This window comes from Telmatherina bonti (assembly GCF_933228915.1).
Source record: "Telmatherina bonti genome assembly, chromosome: 17".
Lineage (NCBI taxonomy): Eukaryota > Metazoa > Chordata > Actinopteri > Atheriniformes > Telmatherinidae > Telmatherina > Telmatherina bonti.
This window is the reverse complement of record NC_136615.1, coordinates 16,660,236-16,688,123: the sequence shown is the minus strand read 5'-3', so window position 1 is coordinate 16,688,123 and position 27,888 is coordinate 16,660,236. Positions and strand designations below refer to the sequence as shown.

At 39.2% G+C, this 27,888-nt stretch overlaps 1 protein-coding gene across 5 annotated transcripts; it reads right to left on the bottom strand.

The window, feature by feature from the left end:
• Positions 1–245: 245 nt before the first annotated feature.
• On the bottom strand, positions 246–25,937 carry add1 (adducin 1 (alpha)). 5 transcript variants are annotated; one of them, XM_079256218.1, is made up of 18 exons: positions 25,812–25,937; positions 17,102–17,309; positions 16,740–16,902; positions 16,338–16,489; positions 15,346–15,426; positions 15,096–15,245; positions 14,866–15,009; positions 14,671–14,769; positions 14,222–14,395; positions 12,536–12,793; positions 9,704–9,799; positions 9,427–9,519; positions 8,009–8,095; positions 7,009–7,165; positions 5,108–5,197; positions 3,665–3,680; positions 2,801–2,854; positions 2,220–2,377 (listed from the first exon to the last, which is right to left on the bottom strand). In XM_079256218.1, the coding sequence occupies exons 2-18, from the start codon at positions 17,294–17,296 to the stop codon at positions 2,353–2,355; spliced, it is 2,034 nt and encodes a 677-aa protein (XP_079112344.1). In that variant the 5' UTR covers positions 17,297–17,309; positions 25,812–25,937; the 3' UTR covers positions 2,220–2,352. The 5 variants fall into 5 exon arrangements, 4 of the variants coding, with proteins under 4 accessions (XP_079112342.1, XP_079112343.1, XP_079112344.1 ...); XR_013771651.1 differs by lacking the exon at positions 3,665–3,680 and adding an exon at positions 4,284–4,317 and having other exon boundaries at positions 2,317–2,377; XM_079256219.1 differs by lacking the exon at positions 3,665–3,680 and having other exon boundaries at positions 2,284–2,377.
• Positions 25,938–27,888: the final 1,951 nt, after the last annotated feature.

Below are 27,888 nucleotides of genomic sequence, written 5' to 3'. Positions count from 1 at the left end.
CAGTCTTAACTGTTATGCCTTTAAGTACGCATAATCATTTAAAAGTAGTCCTATTTTTAATCTGTAGCTTCCCAGTTGTTGTTTCCAGCAACCACAGATTCAGATATTTGGAATACATTTGCAAGAGTTTGTCTATTTAAATTCTCTTTCCTGAATTCTTGACACAAGGTTGTTCAATAATCACACACTCATTAAACTATAAATGATTAAGCACACAACACTGAATTTTAGGGTAGTGTTTTTGTTTTTATTCATGGCTGTATCAGAGGCAGAACCATGACAAACAGAAGAGGTGGGAGTGTTAAGTATGTAGATGGAATAATGACACAGTAAAAGTGGAAGTACTTCAGAGGATACACATCAGCATAACTGTGAGATTTGAAAGTAAAAAAAACAAAAAACAAAAAAACAACTAAAATATTAAGCTGTCTAAAATTACTTGGGACATTAGTATCATCAGAACGCTAAAGCTAAATAAAACTCAACTGGAAGGGGAAGTTACAGTCACTTATAAGCACAAACTGAGCACTTCAGTTATCTTTCACTTAGCGCTCAAAGTAACCCACCTGTTCTGAGCAGGGCCTGAGTTTATTAAGGATTTCCAATTAGAGAATGCCATCTCTAGACATTTTAACTTTCATTTAATCATTCATGAAAACCTGATGAGAAAAACACAAGCTAATAAACTGGTATTAATACCCTGAAACCTCAAACTGAACTCCTCTGAAATCTAATAATCAAAATGAACATAATTTCTCCAGTGTATATGTTGCATTTACTGACAACTGGAAAAACAAGTACTCAGTGTCGAAGCATTTTTGCTTAGAGTGGCGTTTTAACTCAGCAAACTTCTTGGCTAGGATTGATCATGCAGCTTTCTAATAGTGTCAGTCACTTACTGTATATGTTTTTTTAATGTATAATTAACTGTGACTAGTTGAAAGCAATGTGTGGTACTAGTTCCCAAACAGTGGTTTAGAAAACGGGAGGTTCACGGTGGCCCCAGCAAGTAACCATGGCTCAATTTACTGAGGAAAAAGTATAAGAGGGCTGTAATTAAAATATTAAAAAAACCAGAAAAGTAAATAAAATATGTAATCTCCCACAATACGTGGCATTGCTGCCTTGTTAGGACTTTCACATAAACAAAAACAAACTAAGGGGCAAATTAATAGCAAAGCAACACCCAAACTAAACTATGAATGAAATAGATAAACATTCCTTCTTTGTAAAAACTTAAAGCCAGTGGTAAATACACTAAATCAAGCTTGGACTAATTATTAAGCACAATGCTAGCTCACATCAGGGAGGATTAACCCTTTGAAAATTACACTTAACATGGCGGCTCCAGACAATATTATCCGCAGGCTGATGGGGAGCTGTCTTTGCAGACAAATCTATCTGGCTTGTGAACAACTCAAGCAACTTTGGAGCAGAGGAAGAGTTTAAAATGTCAAACATGATCATGAATCCTCTCAAAAGAGCCCAGCTGTAGCTTTCTCTGTGTGCTAATATCCAGTTCCAGAAATGCACAACAGTATTCATATGCAATGTGTAGGTCTCATTTACCACCAGTTTAACAAGATGGAACAACTTTCTTGTTCTGTATTGACTGTATTAAGTTGTTCTGTTGTTTGTTGTAGAAAGACACTTCTGACATATTTTGATACAATCCCAATACATTCTAGTGGTTACAATGGTGAAGTAATAGTAAAAAAAAAACAAAAAACAGTGGGATAAAACTCTACAGCCACCATCTGTGGGTCTGTAGCAACAGACATGCATAAAAGGCCAGGTGTAGTGGACAAGACAGACCACATCACTCATTCTGAACAACAACAAAAAAGCCTCTAATAATTAAAAACCTTTATGCAATCGTTTTTACAATGTATACAAAATTGGCACACACTAACGAGGAAATATTGGTTAATAAGCCAGCAAACAAATATTATAAAAGAAAAAACAAGAACAAAATAAACAAAGCACATCAGCGTGTAAGTGTGGCTTTCTCAAAGGGTGCAAAGATAAAAGACAAAACAGCGAAAAATGAAAAGAAGCGGCGGCCAGCCTGGAGGACTGATCCAACATTCTCCAATCTAGGACTCTGTCTTTTTTTTGTTTTTCTTGAGGAAGGAAGGAGTGCGGAACTTCTTTTTCTTTTTGGAGGGTGATTTGCTGGGAGACTCGTCGCCTTCCTGGTCCGCGGGGTCGGCGGGTTCCTCCCCTTCGGCTGCGTCTGCGTTGGCAGGCACAGGGGTGGAATCTTCAGCGGGAAGTGCTGGAGCTTCGGAGGGGTCGTCTGGTGTCAAATCAGGAAGGGTCTGTCTCAGGGTGGCTGCATCACTCTCATCCTTATAGGTCTGTTCGGGCAGGGACTCTGGTGGGGGTGGGGAGGGTGGAAAGTTATTGATCTGAGAAGATAAAGTGATGGATGTGCTCACATGGCAGCAAAATCTACAACTAATCAGTGACGAGATAAGCTGCAGAATCCACCCCATTTTCTACTTAAAGCACCGACTTTACCCTGCTCAACGCCATCAATACACTCAAGACACATCATTAGAAGATCACATTTTGCACTTTCATAGGCAACATTCCTAGTGAGAGCAAAAATAGCTTGTCCTGCAAAAATATATACGCTAAATTTACAACTTCTTCATATCTGAAACAAATCAAAATGTACTTTTTTAAAAAAAAAAAATATCAGTCTAATTATATTTATCGTGAATGGCATCAAGCAACAGCACAACTCTCATTCAGCAGGATGTCTTCCTGCTGGCGCACAGCATTTTTGCTTTACCTTAATTTATACAGGGAAATCTTAACGAGTGTAGTTCCCTTGTTCACTTGTACCCTGTGTACAAACAGAACAAAGTGAAGCAAAATAATAATAAAAAAAAATAAGGAAAAACAAAAGTCAAAGTCCACAACATTAAACTTTTAGCTTCCAATTTGGATAGAAAAGCCACATCATGTAAAAAACAAACAAATTTTTTTTTTAAAAAAAAGCTATAAAGCTGAATTAATTCCAAGCTGGGACAGCACTCAAGAAGCAGCAAATTATGAATTCCTTCTTCCATTGCTGGCGCCCGTGTTACTTAACAGAAAACCTGCATATTAGTATTCAAAAAGAAAGCAGAAACATTTGCTTAGAAAACGTCAGCACTGATACAGCCATGCGTTTAGTTGACTAAACATTCATTCTTTGGCCAAAAAGGAAAGCTTCAGCAGATTTATGCTTTCAGGAACTATTTTTTTTCTGCAAGATTCAGCAGATACTACAGCAGTCTGACCACAGACTAGATGACCCATTTTAAAATGCTCCCAGCAAAAACAGATTTGTGCTGCATCCAGAGGGTCAGCATCAGTACAACAGACATCATCCCAAACAAGCTACAAGCTGCTACACTCCACAATCAGCTGCCACACAACTGCTTTGTCTTTATTAAATCGACACCTGTGCGACAGAGACTAGTGTGACAGGAGATACAAAAAAACAACACGTCATACTCATTTTTACACCTCACAAGTCTCTCAGAACAACACAGACAGATAAAAATGGAGACCAGCCAGCACACAGCCAGACTGCAATTTGGTTTCAAGCTAAACCACCAGCAGCCAGTTGGTTTGAGAAGCCACACATTAAAACAAAGCACTGATGTACCTGGTAAAGGACTCGCCTGCAAGATAGACAACATTGTAAAGACATTTTTGAAAGGTAGGTAGACGTTCTGTGTACATATAAAATGTGCTTATGTGCAGAGGAGGTGGTTAATTACATCGTTAATAATTAGGAGGAAGGGAAGGTTATCTAATGTAAAATACTGAGCTGGTTGTAAAGGTTTACTTCAGAAGCTTAGTCCCTTTTTATTTTTTTATTTTATTTTTTTTTTACCATCAGTACAGATAATAGGACCAGAAATGTATCATATGACAAGTGAAGGGGGAAAAAAAACCTGCAAGAAATCTCCCACATGGCTATTTATTGGAATTATCTTGTTAATTTCTTTTTAAATATAAAAGGGAAACTGTAAATACAACTTATAAGAGAAAGGAGCTCTGAAATAACCCGCAACAGCCCAAATCTACAGTCAGAAGAGTTCAGGAAATCGAGTGAAAAGTGACAAACCCAAAGAACGTGTTAGTTACGACCACAAAACAGCTCTGCTAGTTAAGCCATGCAAAGGAAAATTAAAAAAAAAAAATGGGTAAAACGACCAAACACAAGCAGGGAGAGTGAGCGGTAATTAGGGTTGCGAGGAGGTGGAACAGCACATACTTACTATGGCAACAGGTACTCTTTTGTATTTCCATCTCCTGATTGAAATCGCAGCCACAAAGAAGAAAAAGCACAAGTAGAAACAAATGTCTATGCAGATCAAACCACAGGCACTGTGTTAAATTAAAAAAAAAAGAAAAAAAAAGTGGGAAAAAAAAAAAATACAGAGAAAAAACAAAAAAAAGGAAAAAAAGAATGGTTCCAGACCATTCTTGGCAAACCCCAAGGAGGATGAAAATGAAGGGGATAGGAAGTACAGTACAGAAACATGAGTTCCATTACAGCATCACTGATATTAGATTACACCCACAACCTCACAGATTCTCCCCTTCATTCTGACCACATCAGAGTTATCTAAAACATCTCATTATAATTCAGGAATAATTTTTAGGCCAGTTCTTGTATCACTGTGAATGATACTGCTGACATAGGTGTAATCCAATGGTAATAAAGACCAAGAGGGGGAAAATAAAAATAATAATCATAGATCTGCCCTGTGGTCTCATTTAGTTCCCTTCTATATTTGTCTATATTCAGTCCTCAGACTGGAGTAGATTGTTGCTTCATAGTATTTTAATCTGCTTTTCCCCCCCAAAAAAACCAAACTAAAAACAAAAAATAGAGAAAAACCTCTTGGCCTGTTATTACAGAAACACAACACGACACTTGTAGTAGTATTATTAAAGACAACAACAGACCCCAAACAGACAGGCAGGTAGAGAGGAAGAAGCCTCTGTGTTCACTTTGTGGATCCTAGAAACACCCGAGTAAGAACTGGAGAAAACCCATGCCGAACCAGGCAGGACCAGGCCACTGAGGTTCACTTACCTTCCTCTGCTCTAACTGGGGTGCTGGGTGGTGTGGATGTAGGTTTTGGGCCTTTAACCTCCTCTTCAGACTCTACTTGCTGCTCTGGATCTAAAATAAATAAATTAGCAGTAAGAACCTGTTGATCTCAAACAAATAAGGAAAAGATACACTTGTGAAAAGTTTTTTGCCAAATAGTGATATTACAATGCAAACAAAAAAGAAACCAAAAAAGGGGAAAAAAACAACAAAAGGACCCAAACCAGGGAAAATCTTTAATCAGGAAAGCACTGCAAACTTATTTAGACTATAACTAAAGTCCACCTCAAAAATGTATAAACATCCCCAAAACCTGATTAAAGAGACAAGGTTGAACAGAAATAATAAGGGAAATATGACACCAGTAGATATAAAACCAAGACAGGTTAGCAGGAAGAGAAGAGGGACCATTATTTGTTTTCCAAACTAGGGATGATCTGATTGGATGACTGAGTTCAGATGCAGCTTCCTCAAAATCTTTAGGCAGAAGCACTCTTTACACGAGGAGAGAGAACCTTTACAAAACAAAATAGTTTTAATATCAAAAATCAGTGCAACTCCAAGCATCCTCCCTCCTCAGTTCTGTCCAATCAAACTGCAGAAAGCTATCTGATCTGCCGCAGCTCTGATGCCTTTTGACAAGACATCAGATACAGGGGATGTGGGGGACAAAAAACAATCAAGCAAAGGCTTCAGAGACTGAAATATGGGTGGGGAGGGTGCTTGCACATGGTGAAGAAAATGGCAGCAGAATCCACACCCTCAGAGGAAGGAGAGGAAACAGCAGGCAGGGATCCCAACACTCCCAGTGCAGTGGTATGTAGCAAGATGAGTCAGGGCTGAGCGGGGAAGGAGGGGAGGAGAAGGCCGGAGCTTAGGCAAGCCTCCACTTTATCTGGTTGTACCTGGAGCCTGACCTGCCTCAGCTGCCTCTCCCACTATCGGCTCCTTGCTGAGGGCTTGCAGCACAGCACTGTGGAACTCCTTATGTGGCGAATCAGGGACCGATAAAACGTCGCCTGCAGCTGAAAATACGTCGTCTGCAGTTGTCCCTGCAGAGTCTGCAGCACTTGTAGCTGGGTCGGGTCCTCCAGATAAGCCTTGAGAAGAGGAGCTCAGCTCGGAGGCTGGGGTGGGAGCTGGAGGGTGCGCTTTCTCTAAGCTGGGTGTGTCAGTTGATTGCAGAGGTGTGGGGGCAGGTGTTTGACTCTGTCCTGCAATTTCAGGCTTTGGACTGGTTATACTGGAGGACGATCCCTCCTTACAGTCGTCTCGTTGTGGCACTGTAAATCCACGTGTGTGTGTGGAGACATAAAATCGTTTGGCCAATCTTACATTTATTCAGGATTTAGAAAAACAATCATTTCAACCCAAATTATAAAAACAAAACAACATTTTACTGGTAAAAGAAAAAAATAAATGCTACTGGTACCATTATCTTCAATAACTGCAGCTTAATTCGTCCTGAGTGAGTTAAATGGAAGATTTCATACATTTCATGGGGAAAGTTAGATAAGTGTTCACCAGAAGAATGGTGCTGTGACATGTGTGACACACTTTCCTGGTGGCTCGCTGTCTCCTTACCACAAAACAGACATTTCATCATAAAATCAGAGGATTAAAAAAAAAAAAAAAAACCCAAGAACAAATCACATGTGTCCATGGCACAGGAAAGTAGTGCTAGCAAATTCACTTATGAAACTTAGCCAACATGTGATTAAAAACATTTCTACCATGAACATAGAAGTGTATTTTTTTCCCCCAACGAGCTAAATCTCTATCTCACTGCAACAGTAAAACCAAAAACATTCAACTGCAAAATAAAGGGACATAGCAGATTATCTTAAAGACATCATGAAAATAATCTCGCTCTCTGCTTTTACCTTCGCCTCCTTTCTGCTTCTGCTCCACCTCCCGGCGGTATTCCTCCAGCTCCTGGTCAGTGAGTTTGGTGAAGGGGTTGGGACCCTGCTTGCTGACAATAACCTTGGGTTGGTACTCCTTTTCAATGATGGCCTTGGATGCGGTCACTAGCTCGCCCTTTAGGACACAGAAAATGGGACATTTAGGGGAAGGAAGCGTCCACGTAGTGAAAGCTATGCTGAATTTCTCATATGTAGACGATTGGCTGCAGTTGCAGATGTTTTGAAACAAACTATAGTTAAATAAATATTTTCAGGTACCAAGCCGGTACAATAAAAAAAAAAAAAAAAGAAGATACTTTTGATTATGAGAAGCTGCAATTTTAATGCACAGACGTGTCTGAAAACAGTCCAAGTCAGCACGACAACCCGAAAACAACACAGACAAGTGAGAATGAAGTATTTGTGACTTTTGGGCATAAACAGTAAACCATGTTTTTGCCCATCTAAAACAATAATCTATAGAAGATAAGTATTGAAGGCACCACCACTTAATGGAAACCTTTTCATTAAAATTCATTCAAGGCAGCAATGTGGACATTCATGAGCATCAATCTGAAATTAGTTTAAAAAAACAAAACAAAAAAAACACTGCAGTATGTTTATTTTAGAGCATTCAGATAAAATTTACATGAATTTGTTTCCATGCAAATTGGACATTTAAAGACCCAGACCCATGCAGACCTAGATATCACATGTCTGTCTGCACATGACTGATGATCTAAAGTATACAGTGGGAGTTAAGGTTCGGACATCCCCCAGACAAAATCTATGCAACAGTTAAATAGATAAATGAATGTTTTGTAAAATCTTAGAGTAAGAAAAAGTTAAAGAAATATTTAATGCTGAAGTCTGTTTCACTAAATTTTATCCAGCATTAAAAAGACAATTTGAAAAGGGATGCCAAGGTCTTTACATCCCACTGTAGATGAAACATATTTGTAACTGGAGCATTAAGTACCTTTCTAATTGATCTAGCAGGACTATAGGACCCCTCGGACACATCAAGGCCATCAATAGTGTCTGTACAGTCAGAGAGAGGGGCATCCTGCAATAGCAAACCCAGTGAGGGGCGGCACAACCGAGCACATTCAAGTTATCAGTCTACTGGGCAGTCGTAAATGCGTGCTGACTTTCACAAACATATCATCTTTCACACTCACACAAAGGCGGAAAGAGCGTGATAACATGTCACCGAGGAAGAGGTAGTTCCAGTAAACCCAGACAGACATGACTTGTTTGTTTTGTACTCGAAAGTTCTTCCACGGCAACGTTCTGTGGGGCGCAAAATGTTACATCAAGTAATTCTTTTATCTTAGCTAGCTTCATTCTTTATTCTGGAAATTATTATTTTTTTGTTTGTTAGTTTTGTGACTTTCCACCCCTGGATTCACTCATGCACACACACGCACACACACGCGCAAGCGCGCGCGCGCGCACACACACACACACACACACACAGGAAACACACACACAGGAAACACATGCAAAGAGAGATTATCCTGGAAAGGGATGAGTTGTTATGAAAAGTGTTGGCAGCAATGGAACATTTAGCCATGGACATGCACTGTAAAAAGGAAGCTAATGCTGGCGTCAGGGGGCATAAAAGATTCATTTTTAACCCTCCATGTTCCACATCCTCACAACGTGAGGACAAAGCTTTCCAAGATGCTTCCAGAGCGAAGAGCTCCAGAACAACCTGAGGATGAGTCATGCAAACAAACCAGTATGCATGTTCTCATGATTGACATGTTTTCACCTGTTAAGAGGTGAAAATATGCCACATATCCTAAAAGGTGCACATGCACAGAAGTCAAAATATAATTGGGATTTTGATGTTGCTATGATGCTAACAGCCTGAAAGGGGCAAACTAAATTAAATGCAGAAATAAAATATCTCATAAGAACAATGTATGAATATGGACACAGCCTGAGCTGACAGGTGTGGAGAGCAGAGTGATGTTACCTCTCCCACCAACTACTTACCTGCAAGATTGACATTCTCTGTAGTCAAAGAATAATGTCACAGTTACAAAGTCAACTCATGCTCTGGTAAATATTGTGGAGGAAAAAATGTGTGCCGTTTTTAATGCTCACTCTGTACTGAATTATGCCATATGACACAGCTATAAAAACATCTTCAACTTCATTGCAGCTCAGCGTCCATGATAACTTCATGCCCAATATTCACACATTGCAGGTTTAAAGGCGAAACTCCAGACCTGGACTGAATGTAATAGAACATTTTTTCGATTGGAAAGTTTTAATTTGACTGATCTAAACATGATATCCAGCTGTTTCATCATCAGACATATTCATCTCCAGGTCTGGACGGTTGCAGCAGCAGGGCGTTCAAATGCAGAGAGTACACAGACTGACCTGGTTGAAGGAACGTTCCACGACAGTGCCAGCACACAGAACCTGAGACTGAGGCCCTGCTGTCTTTATGTCCTGAAGGTTCTGCTCCCGGATCTGCAAATGTCATTGGAAATCATGAAGAGACTACAAACACTCAGTGTGTGTCCTGGTAGAGACATTTTATGTGCATGAAGAAGTGGTAATCTTCTAATCAGAAACGGTAAAATCAGAACAAATTAAGACCAAAAAAAAGAGGGAAAAAAGCAGGAAGAAGATGAACAAAAAAAAGTTACAGTACCTTATTCCTCATTTCCAGGACTTCCTTAGGGTTGGTGTTCAGAGGGATGAACTGATTGGCTACAGCAGCCTGGCGGAGACCATCCTCTTTATTCCACTGTGAACATAATTTTAAGTGTTAAAAGACAACTAAAGTCAGGCACACAGACAGACAACATCCAAGCACAAAAATAGATTCAAACACAATACAATGCAGGCTTCATAATACAAAATCATGCAGAAATAAAACTGACAAAGTTGGATGACTGTTGAAAAAAAGAAAATAAAAGTCTAAATGTAAAAGTAAACCAATGATGATGAAGCACATTTGGAAGAGATTATGTAAACTTTATTTACATTTCCTTAAGAGTAATTAGTTTAGTAAGAACCTGCTATACTTCAGACTGGTTGCTGCAATATGCAACTGTGCTGATCATTTTTAGCACTGTCCTTCTATCCACCAAGACTTAAAATGATGCACAACAATTCATGTTGTCATATCAGTAATAACAAATACAATTTGACTATTAAGAGAATTAAAAAGGTGAAATATTAAGGGTTGCATCCCACCTCTGCACATGTGCATGTTCTACAACTAACCAGTATGCACATGTGCAGAGGTTGGATGCAACTCTTAAGCCACCTGAAATAAGCACCATATATTTAAGTATTTGTTAATATATCTGAAGTAATATTATCATAGTATTGTAGTAAAATGAATCTGGGCTCCACCTTTCTACAATCACAATCAGTGTAACAATGTACCATAGAGATTTTATTATAATTAAAACTTTAAATTCCAGCAGTAAAATTTTACATAAATCTTTCATTATGATATATTATTATAATACTTGTAGCCTTGAATTGTTTTGTACTCGAAAATAATGTTTTTTTCTGTAGTTGTTACGATTTTTTTTAAATCTACAGACTGTCAAATACTGTGGTCCTCAGTTATACACAGAAGTGAAAAAGATTTGACGTACTGGAGTACAAGGTGCAGCAAAGTAGAATTTAGTCAGTATTTGTGCTTCTGAAAATCATCATCATTGATGTTCCATTTGAACTAGAAGCAGACACTTTGAAGATCAACTAAAAATGTCTGACCATGGGGGGGTCGGGGGGGTGAGAGGATGAGGGTGTGGAGAGGTGAGGGGTTGGTGGTGGCAAGAGGTGGAGGAAAAGTGAAGAGATGTCAGACTGAGACAATGAGGCTGGCTTACGAAGCGAGAGTGGCAGTGAGGGGTGAGCTGGCATCACCAAAGTCATTTTCCAGGCTGATACACGACAACAAAGATGACAGATATAAAAGAGAAACACACCCCAGAACAGTTGCCCATTGTGGGACAACAACAAAAAAAAGAAGCCATAATCATAAAACTACAGACTAATAAAATTAGTGGATGTCTTCGATGTCTTGCTTGCTGAATGTCTTGCTGTACCCTAACGGGTACATTTCACAGTGTTTTTGTAAACCTGGTAATGCTCAGCATTATGAAGGGTAGAATTTGTACCCAATTCTTGCACCAAACTGAATAAGCAGAAGGTGAAGAGGGGAAAAAAACTCCATGCAAAATGTTTATTAACCTCTTTTAAAGTAAGCATGTAACTCGCAGTGGAAAGCATAAGCTCATGGCTTCATTCATGTGTTCACTCTGAGCTTGGCTGGTTACCTGCCAAACCAGGGGCTAGATGAGGAAGGGAATCTGGATGGGAATAGCTTGAGTTGGGTTGGTTGAGTATGAGATGAACATGTAAACACGATATACTCACTGAGAAAGAGTCTCACAACACAACACTTCCTACTTTCCCAACAGGAGATAATTGATTTAAAGGTCAGATCAATTTTCATGGTTTTGGTTACGTTTTAAAAAATTTTTTCTTCCCAGACAAAAATCACTCATGCAGGCCTGGAGGTGTTTAAAGCTGCTTTAGAAGACTGAAACCAGAAGTAAAAGTAACACAAAACGTGCAACTCGATAGTTGCAAGTACTGGAAAAAAAAAAAAAAAAAACCATTAAAAAGAAGCAGGCTGCATCACTCTTTTGCCAAAGTCATGTTTGCTTTTCTGTTAAATCTTGAAGTAAAAAAAATAAAAAAAAATAAAAATGCTTACAGACATGCTACTTCCTGCTTTGTCTTCTAAATTATCTGCTAGATTTATTGGCAAATGCACAAAGCAATGCTGTGTGCAATTTCGGCAATTACAGTCTCAAATCTCTATACATCTCTATACGTCTTCAGCACTTTGATTGACCCATCTTTAAGCAACACAAGTAAGCAAAACGCAAAATGCAAAGGAAAAATTAAGTACTGAGGGGTTTTGAGCAACAGTGTGGTCAGCAACATCACCTTATCTTGCCACATTCACCTGCCTACTCGAGGACCCATGCCACACCCCTGCTGCTCGCTCCTCTGGGAAAAACATCAACACCAACAATGCATTTCACTACTACACATGCAGTGGGCATGCTGTGGACAGGTGGCCTGGCATCATGAAGAATCAGGACAAAAGAGCAAAGAATGTCTAAAAGTAATCACTGCATAGATATGAAGTAATTAGCAGATAAGGCGACTGTAACAGAAAGTAGGTTAGTGGTCTAATAATAGCTATTTTAGTCACTGAGTGCTCCGAATATGGAAGTGTCAAATTCTTCACTATCAGTTGTTTGAATCCAGACCTTCAGGATGCCGACCACCAACCCAATTCCACCAACAAGGTAGCTGTCAAATCTATACTATGAACAATAAGGTAGGCACAGACCAAGCAGTTGGTTATACAGCTTGGCACGCAGACACCGGACGAGAGAGACTGCAGCAAGGGTTTGACGTGATCGTGTGTTATGTTCGTCCACACCTTAGGCTTCGACTTGGGGCTGCTGCCGTCGGGCCCATCCTCGTAGGGCTCGTCGGGGCGGCCGCTGGCATTGAGCCAGCGGGTCTTGTCGCGCTGGCCGCGCTGGAAGCTGTGTTTCAGTGGGGAGCGAGCACCAGAGTCACTGTCCTCCCCATATGTGTAACCACCGTGGGCGGAGGAAGTGAGCTCAGCGTCACTGTACTTTTTACCTTTGTCTCGCAACGCTGGACAGCGATAAGGATAACCTGTCCTGTAGCCCTATGAAAAAAGACAAAGAACAACAGAGATTACAAAAAAAACTTGTAAAATCTGCAATCAAGAGAAAATGTGTCACTTTAGAAAGAAACTTCAAACTCAATACACTTATACCCAGTGCCAAAGGAATTCATTCTAGGTTCTCCCACAATGAATGAAATCACTGAAATTCATGGCCAAATCAAAGTTACCTTAGTTTTATCAACTAAAATATTAATTTCTAACTTATGTTCAATAAGAGTCAAAACCAGTAGAGTGAAACATGCTTGTTGCTGAATTAGGAGTAAACAGAAATATATGCAGTCTAAAATATAGAGGTTTCCTGCAAGCAATGTGTACAGTATACAACATATTCACTCAGCTGAGAAAATGCACTTTTCCTGAGAGAAATAAGAAATGTAGGTCAGAGACAAAACATAAGTTGCTATGGTTACCTGGCGACATTGAGAAAGACATCTTATGATACTTATAGTTATAAGGTTCAAGTCAGTAGACCCCAGTTACCTTTAAATGACTGATTACCTTTGCTGAACACCTTCAGCATGTGTTCTGAGGGGCAGATGTAAACCCTTAACTCTGCTGTCAGTCTAGAGACTGGAATTATCAGGACCAACTCATGTAGTCTTATAGGGCTCATTAACACCTGGATAAATCCAGAGGAGTTCGTTCCACTGGGCAAGGAATGCCAAGAAATGTTTCACCGTTTTGGTACGGCTTGTCTCACCTAAACCAAATAACCTGGATAATTTTATGCAGTTATACACTTTGTTATACACTAAAACAGCCACTGGCCAAAAAGAAGAAAACAGAAAGCACAAGGAAGAAAAAGAAGAAGACCCAGCTGATTGACTGGTCCGGACTGAAGGCAGCTCGCTCACTGGTTTCTGTTTTACCTTAGTGTTTAAACCTAATGAGCAGCAGGAGAAGAGCAAGCTGACCAGAGTTAGTTTATCTGGATATTCAAACAAACCAAACAAGCCGTGCTATCTGTGGAGGCGGACCAAATAGTGCCAGAGTGAATGTGCCTGGAGAAAATCCTGAAGCATATATTGCTTCTGCACCAAGGCCACTGCTGTACCCTCCTCTGACCCATAGAGATCACAGACCCCCAGTGTTTTTAACTCTGTAAAGCGCCATCAGCACCCACATAGCAAGACGCATCAGACTCCATGTCAAGTCACAGTTTAGTTGATACAAGTCTATGCAATGAAGCATTATTAATACAAACTGTGCCCCTTCTGTGCAAGGGGTCGAGATAACTAACAGTGTTGCTGTGAATTATCCAGTGTAATGGCGTTTCACCCCTATGTTGTAACCAAACAAGATGGTTTCCTAAATCTTTTCTTTATAGAAAAAGAAAAATAAATATTTAAAATACAATTTTTCCAAAACTTAACCAGTTTATAATCAACTCTCTTTCTTAGTGCTTACCAAGTTGTCAAGCATTCTCATGAGAGCCTCAAACTCCTGCTCCCCGACTTGCCACTTTGGGTGTGTTGATGACCCATCGCCAGCTGGCTCAGGGACCCGTGGTCGTAACTTATACTTTGCTGGGTCCAACATCACCAGATTATCTGGCCCTCCAGCGCTTGCCAGTGTTCGCACCTGGGAAACGTTAAGGGTGTATGCAACCAGACAAAAGATTGAAAGAAAAAGAAGAAGAGTGGACGAAAAAAGAAAACCAGCACACACAAAAAAAAAAACAACATACAGAAATTAAGATGAAGAAAGCGAACAGTTATAAAGATGGAGACGAGGGAGAAAAGCAGTCATTAAAAAAGATGAACAAACAAAGTCAAACTTGATCCAAAATTAACATTTTAAATTGAATTTGTGCTTATAGATAAATAACAATCCAGATGAAACTAAGTGCATCCTACCTGGATCTCACAGGCTGTGACCAGGTTGTGGATGTAATAAAAAGCTTCCTCCACAGTTTCTCCTACAGAAACCAAGCCATGGTTCCTTAAAATAAGAACCTTGAGACATAGAGGGGAAAAAAAAACCCCACTAAATTGTAGGGCCAGTTTTTCTTTATCATCTGTCTCTCACACATGCACACACACTTCTGTTACCTTGCTGTTTGGCCCAAGGTTCTTCTGAATGAGGGAACTTTCTTCTTCATCCACCAGTATGCCGTGGTAGTCATGATAAGCCACCTCACCCAGGGAGAGAGCCTCTGGTGAGATCGGCAGCAGCCCGCATTTCATGGCAGACACCTGCAACGGAGCACAGAGTGTCATGCAACATGTGGATAGCTATGAGATTACAGTTAGCATTCCTGGAATAACTATGCATCTCTTACCGCAGCACCTGCTGCTGTGTGTATATGCACAATACACTTGATATCAGGCCGTGCTGCGTAGATCGCAGAGTGAAGAGTGAAGCCGGCCTGGTTGACTCCAAGGTTGGTGCTTCCTCGGTCCACTATCTCACCTTGGAGGTTAATCTTGACCTGAGAGGTGTGACACACAACAAAGTTGCAGTATGGTCTAGTTATGACCCATTTCAATGGTGGGAAGCAAAATTCTGGATTGTGAATAAATCAATCTTACCAGACTGGAAGCAGTTACTTCACTATAAAGAAGTCCAAAGGGGACAATAAGGACGCGCTCCTGGTCTGAGTTCACCCTGACCTAGAAGTCCAGAACACATGTAAAATTATGTTATAACACAGAAACTGACTCAAATTTAAATAAAACAATTAAAGCTGTTGGCTGACACAAGCATTTCCTCACAGCAACAGATGAGAAATTAGAAAAATTAATTCAAGATTGCCATGATGTCGCCCAAACACACATGCAAGGAAAAAAAATGCTCCATTTTTAGGAGAAAATATTTACTACCTTTCTAGTTACAAATATCTATTACTGTGATTACCTAATACTAGTAGCTTGGCAGATATTTACACATTTTTCCAAGAAAAGCCTTCAGTCTGTAAGACTCTTGGGCCAACCAACAAGCATCAAACACAAGCATTATGAGACGTGATGTCCCAGAGCTGCTCAATTGGATTCTGATGTGGTAAACAGGCACACCAGATACATAGCATCAATACTTTCATCAGAAGAAACCCAGGTCTCAATTCAGCAGCAATGGGTCTGAGGATCTCATCCCTGTACCTAATGGCAGTTGTTTAGGTTTGGATGAGCTACACAACAATGAATCATCTAAGGGTAATTTCTAGTCAAATGAGAACCATGACTGCACCATTACTGTTAAAGGCTGCTTCATATTTATAATGCCAACTGAGGAAGTAGAGGCCTGCAAACACTTTGTGGGCATCAATAATTCTAATATAGAGACTGCTGCTTCTTGTAAGAGGTTTATGAACCAGCATCTACAAAGGTTTAAAATGTGCATCATCTGGCATTTTCTGATGACTGAACAACCGATACCTCTAGAAAACCAAGCCAGGCTTTTACGGTGCCTTTAAATACAAACTTTTGTATGGAAATGTTTACAAAAACAAATAAAAAGACTGCAAACTGAGTGCTCCTTCAAGACGGAATACTTTATTTCTACCTGAGAGAATGAATTATCTTACTGTGAGGTGGTTATAGATGAGCTCAGACCAGCCAAACAAGTCAGCAAGTCGATAAAAAGCGGCCAGCTTGCAGCGGAGCAGTTTCTCGCCCTTGTCGTAGGAAATAGAGTCGGAGCCACGCAGATCATTGACAGGAGTCACCATCCCCAAACCTGAAAGATGGAACAGGGTCCCAGTTACAGGAAAGAAGATGAATGGTAATACTCATTAAACTAGGTGAAGACAAGGAGGTACTACATGTGAAAAAACTAATCATTTGTTTCTGATTTTCTCTCTCCTTGTAAGCAGGAGATAGAAACCCTACTGAAACCCAACTAGACTAATGCAGCATTACTCATCATGAGTTCAGACAGCAGAAATGGGGTCAAAATGTTTCATACTCTCATTCTGTTCTCGGCTTACTCATGTTGAGTGCTGCCATGCCTCCTTGTGGTGCAGCAGGATACATGGAAGGCATGCTGGTGGTCATAAAATCTGCAATCTGCTGCAGCGCCAAGAGGCTTGTGGGTGTCTTCCCCTTCTTCAGCTGATCCTGGATCATTGTTTCCAGCTCATCACAAAATGCCTGCCGATCATAACAGTCAAAAACAAAAAAAAACAACAAAAAAAAAAGGGGGGGGGGGTTCAGTCTCTTTGTTTCAACTTCAGTACTCTATGCCATGTGCAGCCTTTTCTGCGTGCATAATTTTAAAAACAAAATTTTAGTCTGATTAAACACAATAATGAGGTTTTTTTTTGGAGTCATGAAAAAAGTGCAGACTGACCGGACTCTGTAATATCATGGAGACTCTTTTCCTCTGCTCCATCATGTTAAAATCCTGTCGCAGATCTGGCGCCATGTTCCGCTCCCTTTGGTACTCTGGACTGCTTTCATCCACTCGGTCAAAGTACCGCTCCTTGTGTGGGGCTGTGGTGGGAGGGGGAGCCGTCACCACTCCGGCACCTGAGTCACCGTTCATCCTGGGTGGCCTCCTGAAATAGTGATGCAGGAGAATAATATCAAACATAAAAAATAAATAAATCAAACATATAGCAAAGGCTACATGGCACAAAGTAACTATTGGTAAATCAGTCAACAATGAATATTGTAATTACTTATTAACTCCAGACTGTGAACAATTAGTTTAAGTCTCCCTGCAGAAGGCAAAAACTTCCACAGTAAAAAGTAAAGACAGTCTAAAATCACAACCACCATCCTGTTTCCACCTGCATGTCCGGGTCAATACGTGATGGTTTGGTGCAGTTTGGTACACCCTGATCTCAGGTGTGTTTCCACAGGCAGCATTTCAGCTGGATAGCGATGGATGCATCAGCTACATAAAATAGTGACATCACCCATAGCAGCGCAACGCCTGCCTTGAATTATAACAAAGTAAGACAACAGAAGCAAAGGATGACACTGGTGGACATCCAACAGTTTGTTCTTTCTTCTTAGCATCTGACTTACACCGTTCATACCTACAGGAAAAGACCAGTCAATGGAAACAGAGCTTTCAGTCATTTATCTAAACACATATTAGCAAAATGTAAAAATGATAAACTCTTCCACTATCCATTTCAGATTAAATGACATGTTTTGGCCTCCAGCCACACTTACATAAACCATTTGGTATGACAGGCCATGCACTGTAGCCATCTTGTGTTGTCACTGATGGAAAATGTTCTAAATGAGTTGGTGTAATAACCTAAGCACATGTTTTAGTCAACTGTCACTATATTATTTTGTAATGTTGTTTATGAGAAGCACAGAAACTTTCCATTAAAAATAAATAAATTCGATGCTAGCATTTTAGTGTACAACTGAAATATTGTTTTATCTAACAAACTGACCAATATGTCATAACAAATGTGAAACAAACCACATTTACACTATTTTCTTTTTTAAAGAAATCCCATTTTTCTAGGTTTTTATCATTTATTTAAAACTGTACAATACAGCACCTGCAGAAACATATTTACATATTTCAAGGAACAGACATAAAGATGTAGACAGAAGGCACTTTTAGCCATTAAGACTGTGAATATCACCAGTCCTAGAACCAGAAAACCAACCACAGAGCCTACTCTCCCCCCTACTTCCTGCCATGATCATGTGGTCCCTCTTCTCAAGTCAGAAAGGTTTTCATTGATTTCCATCAAGCACTTCCTGGAATCACAGCACAACTATCAATGCTTGGCAAAGGAAAAAAGAAGCTGAAAATAGCAAGCTGAAAAAACATCAGAACATACATTCTTTGCTACAATCCAAGCAAGTCCTGTTATGTTGTTCACAAAGTCTTTTTTATACCAAATTACTAAACTGGCTGAATTGTAATGACATTTCCCTTTGGCTAGTTAGCTGACAGACTTTAGAGACACAAAGCCGATAAAGTCAGATATCAGATCAATATCCATCCAACTTCATGGTTGTTGGAGAGGATCGGTAGCCTCCACCTGTCTGTCGCAGCTACTCAAGCTTTGCCTCTGAAGTACACATGGGTGAATCTACATGCAAGCATGGAAACTGACTTGTGGGGCTGTGCTCTGGTGGAGACTGATGCAGCCCATTAGTCCGCATCGATGCAAATGTTGAGCCAAAACTCCCATGACAACTACAGCCTGAACTCCAAGCATCCAGTGCCACACAGAGAGCCGTCAGACCCTCTCAGCTCTTCTGTCCATTTTTATGTCTTCTGGGATTTTCCCACAACAACCAAACATTTTCACAAATCTTAAGACACCTGCTTTTATCACAGCTTTACAATTCTTGGCAAACACAGCTTCACAAATTGAATTATATCTTCTCAATAAAGTAAAATCGTTTTCTTCATAAAGCTGACTGCTGCTAAAAAACATGAAAAAACTACAAAGTAGACAGAAGGAAAATAAGAGCAGTAACTGTTCAGGAAGAAAACACAAAACAGTGCAGCACAGACAGGGTGTCATTTATATTTATGGTTTGTCTTCAAAAATCTGTCTTTAAAAAAAAAAAAAGAAAAAAACACACTGACCTAAAACAAAGGTCTAGAACTAAATCCTGCCAGTGGAAAATCTTACAATCTCCATAAAAAGCAGTCAGAATCCTATTTGCCTTCGCAGATTTATGCATTTCCTCATTAAATAAAAAGGAAGCCAAAGAAATGACCTGCTCTCATGAAAATGGCAAAAAAGGGTTTGGTTAGTGGGATGCCATGTACCTGATTAAGTTCTATAGATTTTATTTTCATTTTATTTAATTTTTGGTCCATTTGTTTATACAGTGTACTGAGGGCTGGATGAAAAAGGGGACAGAAAATATGAGACTTTACTTTTCCTGCTCCTTCTTTTATTCAAATCTAACTTGAAGATACATTCAAATTTTAAAACATGTTTTGATTTATTGAATGAAGTCTATAAATAAAAATAAAATAAAAAATGAATTAAAAAAAAAAAAAAAAAAAGGCCTCATTTGCTCTCACTGCCATCATTCTGGACCAAATCTGGTTCTGTTTTTATAAAATGCAAGTTGTATAGTTTGTGCTGCAAATTTCAGCGATTAAACATGAAATGAAACCCTTCCAAATAAAGCTTTATTTATATTTTGTCTAATTTCTCAAAGTTGCAGATATGATTCAAACATGAGCTAGCTACTCAACAACACCAGTGACTGTGTTACTTTACAGACCAACCCACATCAGCCTGGTTTATATAAGTCATAATGCTTCCACACCGCTTGTCAGTCTGTATTTACTTTAGAGTAACTAGCTGTCAAGTCACATACTGGGATTGTTGGTTGTTCATGTTGGTGTTTATTGTTTGGAGCGACAAGGTTAAATAATTGACTCTGCTGTAAACAAGACAAAAAGCAGTGACAAAACCTTACAGAACTGAACAATCAAGTCATTCTTCCTACTGGTCTGCAGAGGATAATGTACTTGTTCAGACATCCATCTGTGTAGGAAAGACAGGTGTCAGCATTCTCTCTAATGTATTTTACTGTGTTAAAACCAACCAAACAGGGCCAGAAAGTGTTTCTGTGCTTACATCACAAACTAAAAGGCTCATCACGAACAAAGGACGAAAAGTGGATTTTGAGTTTTTGCTTTGTACTAAACATCCATTCACTGTGAACATTAATTAATAAATACAAGTTAGACTACCTGCAAATCAGCAACACTCCAGGACTCCTGAATTGAGCTTGAGACTCTTAAAAATCATTTAACATTCTGATTAAAATTATTTATACTGGTTTATACTGGTGTATGTGTATTCTTGACTATGACAGTTGAAAACCCAATTAATCCGTTAGTTGATCATGCTCCTTTTAAAGATTAAACAAAGCTCAGCATGCATTCATTCACCATTGGTGCTCCAAGTCTGCATATAGACATCTACATGTGATCGAGTTGTCTCATAAATGTATTTCTGAGAAAAGAGGTAGTCTCAGAAATATCTGGGCTGTGAGCTGCTGGTGGTTGTGTTGAGACTATTGATTTAGAGTTTTGTTCTGCTGTGGAAAAGACATACGTCAACATGGACAAAGATTTGGTGGAGAGAAGTCAAGTGTAAAAATGGCTTTGTTACATACTTGTAATGTGGCAGCTGTGGCCATGCTTTTCACCTGTGCTTTCAACCAAACAGCATTCAATCAATCCATGGTGTCACCTCCGTAAACGCATTGCTAGCTTCTAGAAGTATTGCACATCTGCATTGGAAAGGGGATTTTCTCTGCAACAGTATAAAACTTCCTTTATACTAGAGTGTCTAACCCGGCTGCAAAATAAATATTTGGAAAATTGTTTCAGAACTTCTGGTAGCAGTGATGCATTGTCAGCAACAGAGCAGGAAGTTATTAAATCTCTAAACCTAGAAGAGAAGATTGAATTTAATGCTCACCATGTACCTTCTCTCAGAATTAGAGCACTGCAGTTATTGTGTAAAACTTGGGCTGCCATCACCACAGTGTCCAAGACTGTGCAGCACACAAAACCATCAGATCATCTACATCTGCAAATGCATTGTGAATCTGTTATTTGATGGAATAGGTAGAAATATTTGACTTCTTTAATGCATTGATGTAGGAAATCAAGTCACTTCTGCAGGAATCTCAAAAAAGGATCTGTTTGAACCAATTTCCTGCTCCACTGACCCAAATGAATCCCTCCAGATGTAGTATACCAGACACCAGCATGAAAATCTCCTTTACAAATAAACATAGCTAAAAGAAATTTTTAAATCTCAAAGCTGTTTATTTTTGGTGGACAACGAAGCAAAAGCAACTGCTGCTAATGCAGGAAGTGTTCAACTGTGCACAATGTCATTTCTTCAGAATCCCCTGCTCTCATCTCGCCTCACAAATGTAGGAGTGCCGGGCTCGATAAGAGTTATTCACTATGGAAACCGAGCAAATTACCATGGAAACACAGGGCAGCCTTTAAAGATTACTGTTACATAAGAACAGCTGTAAGCTAACATCATGCCACAAGACAGTCAGTTTCATAGAGCAGACAGCTTCAATAAATTCAATAAATTCAATACAGCTTTATTTGTACAGCGCCACTTCACAACAATGTCATCTCAGGACACTTTAGAGACATCAATTCTAACCACTGTGCAATAAATAGCCTTGTTAAGGAAAGGAAAACCAACAGATTGCATAAAATCCCGACTCCAATCCAATCCTCCATCCTGAGCATGCACCAGGTTACAACTGTGTTACATATTTTACAGAGAAAAATTAACTGCTGTCTAAGATGCTGATTAACTTAAACTATAACTCCAACACAAATACTGGGATTCTATGGCTATTCTGCTTGTCCTAACTCACGCTAATTCTAGTTTAAGACTAGACTCTGGTTAGAATGGGAAAATTTCACTATGATTTATTTCAGACCATCTTCTTTTCCCTTTGCAAATACCAGTGGCTGATATTTCAACATTAAAAATCAAGGCAATTTCAATTCAGTTTATTCAGTCATATTTTGTTGTGTGTGTGTGGTCTGATTAAGCAATGAAGAAGAAAAAATAAATAAATCACAATTTGCACAAATAATACATGATCTAAGCTAATTGTCAAAGTATCTAAAAAGAGAGGGAAGAAACTAAAGATGAGAGACTTGTGGTTAATGTGTCTAATGGACAATGCACATATGTGTCCTTAAAAGAAAATAATTCACAGATAAGCTGTCCCCAAGTGACTGGCTTTTGTCTTTGAACTTTGTGTCACTTCACAGAAATGTTTTTCCTCATGTAGGAATGTTGTGATGACGCCGCACTAAATAAACATAGAAATAATAAACAGTAGAAAGAGTAGAGATAACGTATGGAGACTAACAGGTTCTTTATACACTTCTCCCATTATAAGCTAAAATTACACCATACACTGGTTCATAAAATAACCACAATGTACTTTTGTGGGATGGAAGCTCGTGCTGAAAACATCTTTTCAGACTGAGCTATGACTAATGATCCATTTCATTCAGTCCAAAAATCTGCCATTCAAGCGACTGCCAGTGAAAAGATTATTCTGTGCTTTATTAAAGATAACCTGAAAATGTTGCTAGTCTTTCTCTGGCCTTTTCAATGTGTGTATGTGTCCATTTTCAGGCGCTAAACAGAAGCAGTCAGACAGACAGGACCTCTTTATATCTCTGAGCTGGATGCCTGTCATTACTGGGGTCTAAGAATCCAATAGCAACTGCTCATGTGTTACTGTGTGCACCGTCTCTAACCACTAACTACTTGGAGCAGTGGGATTGCATTAGGTGTCATTTTAGCATTCCCCCATGCAAGGTCTTTTCTTGCTCCGTAAACTGCACTTAGCATTAAAAGAAATGGTGTTTACAACACAAGCAAACAGCAGACAAACTGAAGTAGTGTTTGACAAATTAAGAAGCAACAGTTCATGTGTATGCTGCCTGGTGTCACTGCTCATTCAATTTGGTCACAGCAAAAATGTTTAGTAGCATTATTCCTGCTTTACAAACAGCGTTTCTCAGTTTAAATAAAACACCAAGTCACATGCATTTTGCAGAATGTCCTTGTTGCCCACATTTCATTTAGAAACATGTGACTGATCCAAGATAGCTGAGCATGCATCAATCCTACATTTAGGGAGAGACTTAATCCAGGAAGCTGCACAAATTCCATTTTCCCAACAGGAAGCAATAACAGGCTTTACATCAATCTCTGCATGACTACCAAAGCAAGAAGTTTGCATGTATTGGTGAACCAGCAAGTACTGCTGAGACGTCAACAAAGAAAATGTAAGTAACATGCATAACTGTAGCAGAATAACAAAAGAGCAGTCTTAGGGCCATATTTTATTGATTGCACATTGCACTTATTGATTCATCAACTAATGCTAGTCATTCAGAAAAACTGATCGGTAAGCTATAGTTGCAAACAGACAAAATTAACAAGAAATGCCTGAACATAGAAAATGATTGACCTGGCTCTTTTTTTTCCTTCAAGAAGCTGTGTTACAACCAGAACTGTAGAGGAACACTGAATAAAATGTGTTATAAGTGAGCCTAACATCATAGGAAGGATAACATGAATGAATTAACAAGACTGAAAACCTAGTGACAGAGACTGTTTAAAAAAAAAAATCAACTTCAGACATTTAAAGCAAATTATTTTACCAATATATACTATTAGAGAAGTACTGGCAAATAGTCTTTATATTTCTACTTATATCACTTTTTGCAGGTCATAGTTTTAATCAAGTAAACAGCCAAGGGGACTGTCTACACAGGAAGTGTTATCTGTCACTAACTGCCAAAGTCAGTAAGGCAAGACGCTCTGTTGTGTTACTGCGCAAGTACAGATCAGTTTATCTGGCAACTTCACATCATATCAGACACATAGTTCCTTGTACAGTCTCCTCTGTCCTACACTCTGGGAGCTGTCTAGCTTTTGACCCTAGCATTATGACATACTGCGTATTTCAGACGACTCTGATGACCTCTTTGGTATGAAAACAACAATTTGTGAATGACTGTTTAGAGATCCCTGACTTGACAACAAAGGACCTGACATATAGAGCTATGGGATCACATTCACAGAGGAAGGAAAGAGAAAGCGAAATAGTGAGAGTGGGGCTTTAAGTGTGAAACACATTTTCAGCTGCACTGCAGTCAAGGGTGTGGGTGTGTAGGGAGTGGGAGTTAAACAAATACAGAGCCACTATCTACTCTGAGTGTGTATGTACAGTTAGTGCAATGTGTATGGAAGGTGGCAAAATAGCACCAGACTGACGGAGCCAAACTCCATCCATTGGGATTTTTTACTCATTCCAACAGCATTATCAGTCCAGGGAGATACAATCACTTAAAAACACAGCCAGTAGTTAATTTTGCCCATTTTCACACAGCAGGTAAAGGGACTTTAAACATAGGATCAGATTTTGGTTACTGCCTAGATTTTGTAACTAATACCAAGTATATCAAATCAGAAAACTAAAATTATTGCACTTCAGGATGTGGGCTGTTTTGGATCACAGCTGTTCCCATCATCATTAGATTACAAAAGATGAAGATATTCCAAGGAAATAATGGTGAATTGTAGGGTTTATCTGACCATTACAAAAACAAGTGAATGCAATGAATTTATCATCATGCAAAACAGTAAACTGAAGCTAATTGTCCCATCCCAGTAGGTTGAAAGAGTTCATATGCTAGTAATGAATGGGTGACTGTTACAATTTGTAATCTTGTGCCAGAAAGTCACGCAAATCAAGGCACTAACATTTCTAATCATTGCACAAGGACAGTTCTTGCATTACTATTTGTGCAATACATTGCAACCTGGTCCAAGTTCGCCCTGAAGTACTAATACAAATGTTACAACTGTGCTAATACTGTATTTGTTTATTATACTGATGAGATTTGACTGCTCAGTGGGATCACTTGGATCACGGCATACAGTTTTCTTCTGTCCTGGGAATGCACGGATATCGTGCAGGATATTCAGTTGTGTGACCTAGTACAGGAAACTGCTCCATCGCCCTACAGTTTGACAAACACAACAGTTTTTAAATAAATAAAAAAAACGCCCAGGCTGAAAAGATCAGCCAGACTGATTGAGTCCATATAAAACAGCTAAAGTACCGGAGAGCATGTCAGCTGCAAAAAGAAAAAAAAAGCCATCACAGGCCTGCTCGGGTAGCAGGCTAACCATACTTGCAGCAGAACACCTCGGGCTTAAAGTGTTGTGCCTCTCGGCTGCTGTTCAGCTCGTTAAAGCGACTGAGCAGATGGGGTTCAATAAACAAAAGCTAAACACAAAAATATATTGTTTTAACTGTATGAAAGCGTGAACAGCAGCCCCTGGTCGGACTCCCCCGCTCACTGGCAACACATTAGCAAAACAGCTTGCCACTGAAACACACCGAGAAAGACTACGGCACAAATAAAAAAAAAAAAAACCAAAAAAAACACATGGAGTCATGTTATACCTGGCAGGCACTGCCGCCCAAATGCAAATTATATCGACTATAAAAATGTTTTTTCTTACCCTCTGTTAAATGTGGTGGTGAAATTTAAACAAAGCTGAGCGTGGGCTGGACGAAGGTTTCCAATGTTTTTATCCTCGACCCTGGTGATTTCAGAGTGGGTTTATCTCTCTGCGCTTGTCCTCGCTCCGCCCATCCACCGTCATCCTGCTTGGGTGCGGCAATGGCTAATATGCGACTCGCTATTGGACACCTGGAAACACGTGACATCAGCGGCGGTTTTGATTGGAGAAACGTGTGAGTTCGCTACACTAAGGGGAGTTGCGCGTCTGTTTCTGAGCAAGAAGTTAAAAGAATTTCACTTTGATACTACGTTTAATTTTTTAAATAAACTATGTCATATTGAGTGAGCGATAAGTATCAATATTGTTAAACGGTTTCTGAGATACTTCTATAATGTAATACATATTCTGGTTTGCTACAGTTGCAACTATTGCTGCAATAACAAAAGACATTTACTGAAAATATATCTTGATGACCAGGGCCGGATTAAAAGTGCACAGGCCCCTGGGCCCAGAGTATTCCAGGGGTCCCCTTCCCCACCGCAACATTGTATAAATTGTGAATGTTACACTATGAAACAGCATTTCTAACATCTCTCAGCCAACAGCAAAACACTAGACGCTGTGGTGTAACTATCTGGCTTTTATGTTAATTTTGTTTCATGTCCAAACTGCTGGTAAATGCCCTACGTGGGCTCCACATGGGCCCCAAGTGGACGTGGGCCCCTGGGCCTGTGCCCACAATGCCCATGGATAATCCGGATTTGTTGATGGAAACATATCTTGACATGAAAATACAGTTTGGTTTAGCATGCATGGCCCTTCAACAATGTGGATTTTAGCCATGCTATAGGATAAGCACTGGTTTGTTTGCAAGGGTTTAAATCCATGCAGTAGGATGGAACTGTCTGTTTTTAATGGAGTACTCTTTGAAGATCGAGATTATCAGTCTTTTATCAGGTTTGCAGCATTGCATTTATGTACAATTAGACATTTTATAAATGTGTTGCCATTGTTAAAACCCACGTGGATTGTAGGGTTGATATATTATGTTTGTCTTTCATTAAACCAAAAAAATCTTATTTTTGGAACTGTTGCACATTTGTATCACAATGGTCACCCACTTTTTGATTCCATGATACAAGTCAGATACAGGATTACACTAAATCCATCTTAATGATCCTCAAACACAAATAGATCATGGTCATATGAGGTAGGTCAACAGTAAGTTTACCTACAATGTGGAATATACACAAATTATCCATAAAATTATCCCAAGTATTTAGTAAATGCCCATCATGCAGCCAAAACAGAGCATGATGGGCTCAATCATGAGACTCAATGAGACAGGTTTTCGCAGCAGAACAAAATGAGAAGGTAGCAAGATGAGTTGCATTGCACTATTTGTCTGTCAGTGGTTTACTATTGTGTGATCAGTACATTGTACTCTGAGTGGATATTTAGAAAACATTAAGCAAAGTTTTTTCTTTTATTTATTGGAGACCCATTGATAGGATTTCCTGTGATTTTTCTGACTCAGTCTTGAAAGTCAAATTCCTCTTTTGCACTTGATATAGCTATTTAAAGGTTTATTGCTGAATCACATGTGTATTCATGACATAACTGCAACAGAAACATGCACAAATAGCCATAATTTTATGCACACAGGGTTGTGATGGTTTCACTTATTGACGTGGTTCTACCACTTGATGGTGCTGCTTTGCCACCTTTATGTTAGCAAATGTTTAGCTCTTTGCAATTCTACTTCAGTTCATCAATACCCAACTAAAAATATTAAAATATGCATTACAAAGATTATGCATAGATATTTTACTTTAAGGGGATGTTAAATTAAGTGTATGTTAAAAATAAATGAAATTATTTTGATCCAACTGTTTTTAAAGCAACTAAACAATAACATTGTTGTATTGGATAATTGTTTATTTTGTACTACTTTTTACTCACCTCATTCATATTAATATTGGATACAAAATAAATTGTAATAGAGGCTTGTCTCAGATAGGAATGCAATAGCTTTAGCTGAATAGCCTACATATATAACTGGCAAATGAATGTC